General features: G+C 41.0%; 1 protein-coding gene across 2 annotated transcripts in view; it reads left to right on the top strand.

Annotated features, from left to right (window-relative positions):
- Window positions 1-4634: 4634 nt before the first annotated feature.
- NCF4 (neutrophil cytosolic factor 4) overlaps window positions 4635-11924 on the top strand; it is a 28876-nt gene continuing 21586 nt past the window's right edge. The window contains exons 1-3 of one of the 2 annotated variants that reach the window (XM_070754826.1): window positions 4635-4704; window positions 8677-8761; window positions 11363-11516. In XM_070754826.1, the coding sequence (XP_070610927.1) occupies window positions 4670-4704; window positions 8677-8761; window positions 11363-11516 (274 nt within the window). In that variant the 5' untranslated portion in view covers window positions 4635-4669. Of the gene's footprint in view, window positions 4705-4893; window positions 5140-8676; window positions 8762-11362; window positions 11517-11924 lie in introns of those variants that run through there. The other variant, XM_070754827.1, reaches the window with a different exon arrangement.

Raw genomic sequence — 11924 nt, 5'->3', positions numbered from 1 at the left:
AGTCATCCCCCATTCCCTAAGGCCCCAAGTGATGCAGCTGCTGCATCAAGGACACCCCGGGGTGGTCAGGATGAAGGCCTTGGCTAGGGGGTATTTATGGTGGCCAGGGCTGGACAGGGCTATAGAGGACTGGGTTGCTACATGTAAGTCCTGTCAGGAGACCAGACCAAATCCTCCCAAAACCACCCCTGCACAGTGGGACACCCCTAGGGGCCCGTGGTCAAGAATACATATCGACCTAGCGGGGCCAGTGAACAATAACATGTTCTTAATAGTGGTGGATGCATACTCCAAGTGGCTGGAGATACTGTTACTAGGGTCCACTACAACAACATCAGTGTCAAAGGTGTTGCGGAAATTGTTTGCGACACATGGGTGTCCAGATGTTCTGGTATCGGATAATGGGCCCCAATTTACTTCGAGGGAGTTTGAAATGTTCCTCGCCGGGTTGGGGGTGAAACATGCTTTGGTCTCAGTCCACGCAGCGTGGGCTAATGGGATGGCTGAAAGGTATGTCCGAGTGGCCAAAGAGGCCATCAAAAGATCATCCCCAGGGGAAATTCAAGGCAGACTGGACACTTTCCTTCTAATGCAACATATAACACCAAGTATGACTACAAATAGAAGCCCGGCTGAATTACTGATGGGGAGGAAGTTAAGGTCACCATTGGATAGGCTGCACCCAGCCTATGTCCAGTTAAAAACGGTAAATGTCACCACTCCGGAACGCTCGGTATGTATCGGTCAAAATGTGTATGTTAAAAATTTTGATAAGGGCACATTGTGGGAGAGTGGAATAGTCACAGAACAAACCGGTCCAAAAACATATACAATTGCCCTAAGTGATGGCCGCCTCTGGAAGAGGCACATAGATCACATTAGAGGGAGATTGGCATCTGCCAGTATAAGGGACAATATGGCTGCCATAAGTAATGGGGCCTCTCCTCCTTCACACCCCACAGGAAATTACTCAAGACCTACTAGGAACCAGGAACAAATAGACTGGGACTTACCTGGATTTACTAGTCAAGCCAGCGCAGCTGCAGCTCCGCAAGGCTCCAGCCATGGGGGTGCTGGACAGTCCCATCCGGAAGAGCCATCTTCATCGGTGGATACCCAGGTCCTCCAAGACCCACGAAGGTCTGAGCGGGCACCCAGAAGACCAGCCCGTTTGGACGAATTTATTACATATTTATCAGAGTGAACATCTGTAATAAATCAACCAGAAGGGGGAGGGATGTTAAATCCAGAAGTTTCTGTTACCAGGGAATTTAGTTAAAGAGTTATTGTTAAGCAAAAGTCATTAGAGTCAGACAGGACTGTTTACTTACCTCTGATTGGCCGCTGGGCTTTGGGCGCCAAACTAAAGAGCTGTCAGGCGTCGCTTGTTGCCGGGCGAAAGTTTTCCTGTGCTACCGGGCTTACGCGTCTCCTGTCAGATTGCATTCGGCAGTGAAAGTAAGCCGCGGCTGTTGTTTCTCTGTGAAAGAATAAAGCGTTTTAACTCAAAGCCGTTTACTCGGATCATTTCAGGCGGCATACAAATCTAATAAATTATTATTATTATTAAATTATTATCAAAAGCTTACTCTTCCGGAGGTAGGAATTCAGGCCATATTTCACTACACAGTTTGTTCAAAAGCAAGCATCTCTTCCGATCATCTCTGGAAATTACGTGTCACCTATTACACATTTCTCACCTGCAGATTCAAAACTTTTTCCCAGTAATTTCTTCTCTTCTTTTAGTGCACCTCCTGAACCCAGGATATACCCATGGGCTGACAGCTATCCCCTTGTTTTGTGAAGATGAACTACTTTCCATGCTAACTTCTAAATCATTGTCTCCTATGCTCTCGTCCCCACTGCCTTCTGATAACCTTCTTAAATTAGGGTAAGATAAAGTTTCTGTTTCCTCATCCTCAGAATCTGACATTTCCTGAGGCTGCCAAGGAATACTCATGACAACTCCCAGATTTCATAATTTGTGCACAACCCCTCTGATGCTGGTCCTTCAGGTGCCGCCATCTTTTTTCTTGAATTTTTGGTCTCTTTTGCTTTCTGCGCATGCACAGAAGCGAAATCTCATGAGGGGACACTCGCGCTTGTGAGATTTCAGTGATTTTTTGCTTTTGCACCAAAATCAATCTCTCTCTCTCTCTCTCTCTCCCTCTCTCTCTCTCATCCCCTTACAAGCTTCTGAGCACATGCAGAAGCAAAATCACATTGGGGATATTTGCACGCTGTTCTGCCGGGCTCTCTGGTAGGAGCCTCCCGAAAATTCAAGGGTACAAATTTCAGACACACACAAGTTTGAAAATTCAAAACAATGTTCTTTATCCCAAAATTCAAAATAAACTAAGCACTCTTTTTGTATTGCAAAGAGCACTCGTCCCAAACAACCAGGTAGTCTGTACAATTAACCTTAAGCAGTCATTAAGTACTTAGCTAGCAGCTGTGAAGAAACTTCACACCCCTTCTTCTTCCAACGAAGTGAGACACACACACACATGTTGCTGTGCTTTGGTTTCAAAGGTGTGAAAAATCACCAAACAAAGTCCAGAAACCAGCAACACAGGATTCCTGACAAACTGCGATCAGATACTCTTCCACAACGGCCAAACCCACATGCTGCTATTTATAGCAGCAGCCCTAATTACTGGAACCCCACCCAAACACAGGTGGCCGCTCTTATCTCCTGTAATATGTCCTTACTTGGTCTCTTCTACGCATAATTCTGCGGTTGCGTGGATCCAAAACGTCTTCATCTGACTCAATGGAAGATAAGGGAGATTGACTGCCTGGGCTGTGTGCCAAGCCCCCCTCTGCCGAGTCACTCCCACTTTCTTCTTCATCCGAGGAAACTAAACTCTGAACTGACTCTGTCGGCAATAACACAGGCCTGTGACATGTTGAAGTTTCCCCTGCATCCACCTCCACATTCCCTGGGGCAGGAGCTGGGCCAGAGCCAACCACAACACACACGAGAACCCTCATGCTGCGAGCGTAGCGCACCAGAAGCAGTAGGTAAGAGGGATCCACCGCTGAAGTAGATGTGTTAAACAGCCATTAAATAAGTAGAAGTAGATTTTATTCTGTGCTGTAACATCCTTACACTATTACCAAAGTCATATTGCTCATCACTTCCTTCTCTTTTTTCCTTGACTGTTCATGCTCCAGAGCATGAATTGCTTTTGTTTAGCAGTGAGAGCGGTAGATTCAAGATGGAAAAGGTTGCATCAGGGTATTTTTTTTTAAAAAAAGTTTTTTTTGGTTTTCAAATATATTTTAAAACAGTCTTCAGAGAAGGGCGGCATACAAATCTAATAAATGCAAAAATAACAATAACAATAACAATAATAATAATAATAATAATAATAATAAAAACAAACAAAACAACAATAAAAGAAATTATAATACCAGCAAACATTCAGTATTCCTGCAATATTACATCAGATATTTCATTAAATCCTGTAATAATATACATATTAATGAATTACAGTAATATTCGTATTATTTCATACAATCACAAAATCCCTATTCAAACCATTCATATTTACATATTTATATTCTTTCTTTTACTGATCTTTATGTATCTTTTGTGATCTTTTGATTTCTAATTCTTAATTCAACCCATCTGTGCCACTGTGCTCATATTTCATAATACTCAGAATCTTTTTGTCCCCTTAATTCCATCGTCATTGTATCATTTTTGGTTCGCTGTATATTATTTATTTGTTTGTTTGTTTATTTGTTTGTTTATTTATTTTGTCCAATACAAAATACACATTGAAGAGAAAGATATGTAATAATATAAGTAAAGAAAAGAATAGAAGAAAAGATATAAAAGTATAGGTGAACATATTTGAATGGAAGAAAAGATAAATGAGATAAGGAGAGACAATTGGACAGGGGACAGAAGGCACACTGGTGCACTTATGCAACCCCCTTACTGACCTCTAAGGAACCTGGAGAGGTCAATCATGGATAGTCTAAGGGAAAAATGTTGGGGGTTAGGGGTTGACACTATTGAGTCAGGTAATGAGTTCCACGCTTCGACAACTCGGTTGCTGAAGTCATATTTTTTACAGTCAAGTTTGGAGTGGTTAATATTAAGGTTGAATCTGTTGTGTGCTCTTGTGTTGTTGTGATTGAAGCTGAAGTAGTCATTGACAGGTAGAACGTTGCAGCATATGATCTTGTGGGCAATACTTAGATCACCTTCACACGATTCTGTTTCTAGTAAACGCATGAATAAACTGCTGGATTATTACTTATAAAGATCTTGTAAACTGGATAGTGTTTCTTCTCTCTGACTCACCTATGAAATACATCCCCTGATCTCATTTTCAAACACAATAGCCATGCACAAGTTTCTCTGGGCACTTCCTAGTCGGCAGTGGTACCAAATTAAGGTTCTCCATGATCTGCAATGATGCTCTTTAAACCATTCCATTGAATAACTTGCAGAGAAGAGGAGGAAGACAGATGAGATGAAAACCTGGCTCAGTTGCAGAGCTACCTACATCTCCCCACCCCAAATCTGTTTTGTAGAAATAACCACAAGAGTTTGCTTTAAGACAGTACTGTCCATTTTTATTCAGTACTGCTTACGTTGCTTGTCAGCTGCCTGGGGAGACTGCAGTTCTGCAAAGGAAAGATCAATAAACAAATGAAACAAAGAAAACTAAACACTTCAAGGGTGAGGTGAGGATTTGGAACATGGTGCATAAAACTAGGTAAAAAACTCATTTCAGCTGTAATTTGCCCTCACGGGCTTTCTTTGAAGGGAAAGGTGTTTTTGACACAAGCACGTTTGTCATGCCTTATATTCTGTTTCAAAAGGTTGCTTTCAGTTGCACTTCCTCAAATGGCCAAGGGTGGAGAGAATGACGAAAAAGCATATTTCCGGAAAGTTAGAAATAAGCTACTAGGCAGAGATTGCTGAAGCCTTGCAGCATAGTTACAGTGCATTAACTAAGGTAGAGAGTTTAGGTGGAACAGCCCCCCTTCTCTTACCCACCCCATCCCACAGGTTGCTGCTGAGCTGCTTGAAGTACAGAGGAAATAGCTTTAATTTTGGGGTCTTGCAAGGCAAAGGCCTGAAGGGATGTCTCATCCAAAGCAGCTACGAGATGAGAGGTGAGTCATTTACATTCTTTCTCCAAAGGGCTTCTTAATATGCCTTTGCCTCAGGCTCAATACCTTCTCAAAGTTGGAGTAAGTTGTTCAGTTTTTAAAAAAATATGTGATGCAGCTTCAGTTGCTCAGTTTTTAAAAAATATGTGTTGCAGCTTCAATTGCTCAGTTTTTAAAAAATATGTGATGCAGTTTCAGTTGTGTTATGAGAGAAATGTCTCTGTGTTGGTGTTCTCTTTGTTCTAATTATACCATATTGCTGCTGCTTCTTTTTTCTTCAAATGCACATATGCCAGCCCAGCCCAAGATTATCTATCTATCTATCTATCTATCTATCTATCTATCTATCTATCTATCTATCTATCTATCTATCTATCTATCTATCTATCCATCCATCCATCCATCCATCCATCCATCCATCCATCCATCCATCCATCCATTTGTCAAACATTTAGGATAGTAGTTTGTATGAACATAACATGTATAAAGTACTGATAAAAAAGGACAACAGGACACTAGGACAGGGACAATAGGCACAGTGGTACTCTTATGCACACCCCTTACAGACCTCTTAGATACAGGGAGAGGTCCACTGTAGACAATCTAAGGTCCATCCCTCCACTCACCTTCCTATCTTTCTTTCTTTCTTTCTTTCTTTCTTTCTTTCTTTCTTTCTTTCTATCTATCTATCATCTATCATCTATCTATCTGTCATCTATCATCTATCATCTATCATCTATCATCTATCATCTATCATCTATCATCTATCATCTATCATCTATCTATTTGATTTCTATGCCACCTTGCTCCCAAGACTCAGGGCAGCTTACAAGACAAATACAATATGTGAGAAATCTACCATTTATAATACTAAAAACATCAAATCTAAAAACATGTAAAAACTAAGAGACCTCACATTCTAAACCCCAATTTGTTTAAAACCAATGATTCACGTTTCATACTGACATACTTTCATCAATTCAATCATAGGCCGGGGTAGATATTGAAATTCAAATGACCTCAGGGCTGTCAGCAAAGGTGTGTTTTTAAGGCTTTATGAAGGGCTGGGAGGGTGGGGTCAGTAGGAATCTCTGGGTGGGGGATTTTCCTGTCTGAGATAGAGTTGCAAATGGAAAGTCTCCTGTAAAGGACCTTTGGCACTTGTAACAGGAATAGCATTTATAACATTTAGATTTATATACCATATCACAGTGATTTAAAGCCCTCTCTAAGCGGTTTACAGAGAGTAAGCATATTGCCCCAGACAATCTAGGTCCTCATTTTACTGACCTTGGAAGGATGGAAGGCTGAGTCAATCTTGAACCTACTGAGATTCGATCTGCCAAACTGCTGGCAGCCCGTGATCAACAAAAGTAGCTTGCGGTACTGCACTCTAACCACTGTGCCACTGAGGCTCTTCACCAAATCCCCACAGCGCTGTCTCCTTGCTATTAAAAGTGTTGTATCCTGTAATGGCTACCTTGTATCTCTGTAAATAGTTTGTTCCTTGCTTAAGCGCTGTCTGAGCTGGAAATCAGGAAGTCGCTCCTGATTGGCTCAGACGCGCCCTGCCCTTGCTTTGGCGGGAACCGCAAATGTATAAAAGAAGCGGTTTCTCCCAAGCAGGGCAGACGGTACTAGCTGAAAGTCACTTTCATATTCTGAGCTGAATAAACGTACCGTTCTCAACCAACCCTGCCTCTGGGTTTACTTCAAAAAGGATAACAATAACACATTAACAACTCATCGTTGCTATCTTTGGCTGCTTTCTGGCCTTTTTAAATGATGCAACCTATCATGTAGAAATGAACACATGCACACAGACAATACTCCCCCCCCCTCCTGCTGCAAAATATTGGCAGGAAGTTGTAAGCAGTCATCCCACACCAATTCAATGCTCGTCCATGCACCTCAGAATACCCTACGAGACTAGACTTTCAATCCTGGGCCTAGAAAGCCTAGAACTAAGACGCCTTAAATATGATCTAAGTATTGCCCACAAGATCATATGCTGCAACGTCCTGCCTGTCGGCGACTACTTCAGCTTCAACCACAACAACACAAGAGCACACAACAGATTTAAACTTAATATTAACCGCTCCAAACTTGATTGTAAAAAATATGACTTCAGTAACCGACTTGTCGAAGGGTAGAACTTATTACCGGACTCCATAGTGTCATCCCCAAACCCCCAACACTTTACCCTTAGATTATCTACGGTTGACCTATCCACATTCCTACGTGGTCAGTAAGGGGCGAGTACAAGTGCACTAGAGTGCCTTCCGTCCCCTGTCCTATTGCTCTCCTATATCTCCTATTCCTTTCTTCTATTACTATATCTTCTTTTCTATTCTTTCATAGATATATTATACTATGAGTATCTACTCTATAACCTTCATCGTATTTTACTATGTGTACAGTGTTCCCTCGATTTTTGCGGGTTAGAACTTCGCGGAAAGTCTATACCTCGGTTTTTCAAAAATATTAATTAAAAAATACTTTGCGGGGTTTTTCCCTATATCACGGTTTTTCCCACCCGATGATGTCATATGTCATCGCCAAACTTTCGTCTGCCTTTAATAAATATTTTTTTAATAAACTTTAATAAATAAACATGGTGAGTAATAATCTGAATGGTTGCTAAGGGAATGGAAAATTGCAATTTAGGGGTTTAAAGTGTTAAGGGAAGGCTTGTGATACTGTTCATAGCCAAAAATAGTGTATTTCCTTCCGCATCTGTACTTCGTGGAAATTCAACTTTCGCGGGCGGTCTCGGAATGCATCCCCCGCGAAAAGCGAGGGAACACTGTGTGTGTGTGTGTGTGTGTGTGTGTGTGTGTATATATAAGCTATATAAGCTATAAACATTTAACATATATATATATATATATATATATATATATATATATATATATATATTGTTTTCGTAGATTTTCACGGGTACAGGTATGACAGTCTTGGTATATTCGGGTTTCTTCCCGTGTAGGATTTGGAAATTTCTGGTGACGTTTCGACGAGGTCTCACTTGTCATCTTCAGGTTGGTGTTTCTGTCCTTGTTCTCAGGCGAACACTGCGAGACCTGAGCTGCATTCCTTCTATAAATACTGGCCCAGCCACCAGTATTTATAGAAGGAATGCAGCTCAGGTCTCGCAGTGTTCGCCTGAGAACAAGGACAGAAACACCAGCCTGAAGATGACGAGTGAGACCTCGTCGAAACGTCGCCAGAAATTTCCAAATCCTACATGGGAAGAAACCCGAATATACCAAGACCGTCTCATATATATATATATACCTACTAAAACTCTCAGTGTGTATTGGACAAAATAAATAAATAAATAAACAAATGAAATAAATAAAATAAAATCCCAACCTTTCCCAATCTGTTAAGCTCCTTTCCCCATAATCCCCAACAAGAGTGTCCAATAGGGCTCCTATAGTTCAAGATTGGTGAGCTACCTGAGTTTGAATGAAAAATATGCATTTAGAAAGGGCTGATCATCAACATAGGCTGCAATAATTGCTTTAATGTTTATTTTAGTGACTTCGACCAGCTTCCAGATGATGTCCCAGTTTCTGCAAATATTGCAGATATTGAAGAGAAGAGAGGTTTCTCCAGTTATTATGTAAGAAAATATTTTTATTGTGTATGTTGATCCATGCCCGTGAGGGCGAACCTATGGTACGCTTGTCACAGGTGGAATGCTGAGACATATCTGCTAATATGTGAGTCATTGCCTAGCTGAGTTCCAGCATCATATGCACTCTTGCCAGCTTGTGTTTTTGCTCATGCGGAGGTTCTGGGAGGGTGCTTTAGGCCTCCAGGGTGGTGAGGGAAGGCGTTTTGCTCTTCCCAGGCTCCAAGAAAGACTCTGTAGCATGGGGAGGATGAAAAATAGGCCTACCAGGCCCACCAGAAGTCGGGAAGTGGGAGAGGGGGGCCATACATGTGCAGGGGGTGAGGTGAATGGACGAGCATTGAATTGGTGTGGGCATACACGCAATACTACTCATGTGATTTTGGCACCCAAGGAAGAAAAGGTTCGCCATCACTGATCTATGCTATACCAGGGATGGGGAGAGTGAAAATAGAGAAAATCCATTATTTCATAAGCTCTTAAAGTGAAATGACGAGTTTCATTGCATTTGTTTCAGTTGTTTCGTGGGTTTCAACATCAATTACTGATGTTCATGATGAATATTAGAAACTGTGGAAGATCCCAGGGGTGCTTTTTCAAAAGGCAACTGGACTTCCTTTGTTGTTACTTATTTCACTTCTCATTCAAGAGGCTTTTTCAGAACTTCTTCAAAACTTTGGAAAAAACACCTTTGGGATTATTATGGGCTACACTTGGGTCCATCCTCAGTTTGAAAACTCACTGATGTCTTTGGAGCTGAGAGTGACTACTTTCAGCTCAGCATAAACTCCTAGGATTGCTGCTGTGGGGATAAAAAATAAAGGGAAATCCTCATGAAAATTGACACTTTGAGTGGTAGATGGGGTTTAAATTTAAGGAAGAAATTAACAGAAAATTAAATTTCTGGAATATGTATCTGCCTGTAGCAAGGTTCCAGCAAGTTCCAAGCAATTCTATTAAGATGACGTGAGTATCTTTAAGAGCAGATATAGATATTCACTGTATAACATTTGCTCTTTTTTGTGAGATAGCATGAGGAACTCAACTATTGTGGTTTCTAAACTACAATCTATGGCTTAGAATAGTCAGTTCCAACTTAGGCATTCAGCAGATATGCTAAGTATACAAAACTTCCTAGCCAGGGATAGGTATTTGATTTGCAAATACAAATCAATTGCAAATTTGGATTGCAATTATAATTTCTAGCCCCAAATATCTGAAAGACCAGAAACCAGCCCATTATGAATAAAAAAATAATCTTAGTAGGATATATGATTCTAGCTACAATCGATCTTTGTTTACATTCTATCAAGAAAAGATAGGAGAGGAAATGTATTGGCAACTAAGGTTTATTCATTTAATTTAACATTATTCTAAACTAAACTAAGCATTCATGGCTGTAGTGTATAATTAGTATTAAATGAAAACCATGGTGGAAGACACATATAGAAAAGATATAAACAGCCTGCCAGCGGAGGTTGTGAATGCCCCAACTCTTGACATATTCAAGAGGAGAGTGGACTGTCATCTGGCTGGGGAAATGTAGGGTTTCCTGCTTGAGCAGGGGGTTGGACTTGATGACCTGAATGGTCCCTTTCAATTCAAATAGATAGATAGATAGATAGATAGATAGATAGATAGATAGATAGATAGATAGATAGATAGATAGAAAGATAGATAGATAGTGTTGTGGTTGGCTCTGGCCCAGCTCCTGCCCCAAGGAATGTGGAGGTGGATGCGGGGGAAACATCCACATGCCCCAGGCCTGTTTTGCTTCTGATAGAATCTACCGACGAAGGCTCCTCTGACGAAGGAAGCATGAGTAGCAGGGAAGGGGGGAGATTGGCAGACAGCCCAGGAGGAGATCAATCATCCTTATCATCCCTGGATTCTGAACAAGAACTTACGACAGACCAAAACATGCATAGAGTGATGCATAGGAGAGAACAACTGAAGGATTATTACAGGAGATAAGTGAGGCCACCTGTGGTTGGGTGGGGCTGCTGTAATTAGTGCTACAGATAAAAAGAACAGCGTGCTGGTTTAGCCCTGATTCATAGTTCATCAAGATCGTGGTTTTTCTGTTTCCCTGTTCAAGACTGTGTGTGGACTTTCTGGACTTTGGAATTTGGACTCAATTTCCCAGTTACTGGGTGAGAAATTGGATTGCATTTAACCTGTGCCTTGTGTGTACCAGAAAATCCCTTTGACATTTAAAAAGGGAGTTTTTCCTGCTTTTCTGTTGATAAAGACTTTTGGTTTTCCTTCTATTGTGTGGTGTGTGTCTTTCTGGACTAATTATCCTGTAATTATGGGCAGTTGGGACACGCCGGCAGGATAGATAGATAGATAGATAGGGAGGGAGGGAGGGAGAGAGAGAGAGAGAGAGAGAGAGAGAGAGAGAGAGAGAGAGAGAGGTAGATAGATTTTACATATTTCTATTTTCCTGGATTCCTTTGCTTGTATTAAGGGGTTACAAGGTTTATATGAAGACAACCAATTATTCAGCATTTTAGGTAGAAATGTATTTGGGTTATCTAAAGTTCTTTTAACTGGAGATGTCAGGAATTTTGAATTCTTCTTTTCTAGGTATTTGTGATTGAGGTGAAAACAAAAGGCAAGAACAGATACATGATATTTCGGCGTTACAGTCAGTTCTATAGCTTGCATGCCAAACTGGAGGAAAGATACGGTCCAGAAAGTAAAAATAGCAGCTGTACCTGCATACTCCCTACCCTTCCAGGTAAACGACAAAACCTTTCTGTTCATGCATCTAGATTTTCTTCCTTGATTATCTGATAATGGAATTTCACTTAATGGTTGCATGGTGAAAGATTTGTCCACCCAGAGGATTTTAAGATTATGATAATACATTGATTCAAATGATGGATTCCTTCACTTTTGCAGTTTTCTCTAAACTCCCAAATACCCCTTGATACCTGGGATGCTCCCCTAATTTGAATATCACTTTTGAAATCATCATTATGGTGTGACTGCCGTATTTTGTAATTCTTTTTGGAGTAATATTTATCGTATTTTTATTGTATTGTTTTTATGTTCTTTTATACTTTGTAAGCTACCTGCAGTCAGTTGGTGTTGTGGTTAGCTCTGGCCCAGCTCCTTCCCCAAGGAATGTGCAGGTGGATGTGTG

Source organism: Erythrolamprus reginae, chromosome 6 (assembly GCF_031021105.1).
Source record: "Erythrolamprus reginae isolate rEryReg1 chromosome 6, rEryReg1.hap1, whole genome shotgun sequence".
Lineage (NCBI taxonomy): Eukaryota > Metazoa > Chordata > Lepidosauria > Squamata > Dipsadidae > Erythrolamprus > Erythrolamprus reginae.
This window is presented reverse-complemented; position numbering and strand designations above follow the sequence as displayed.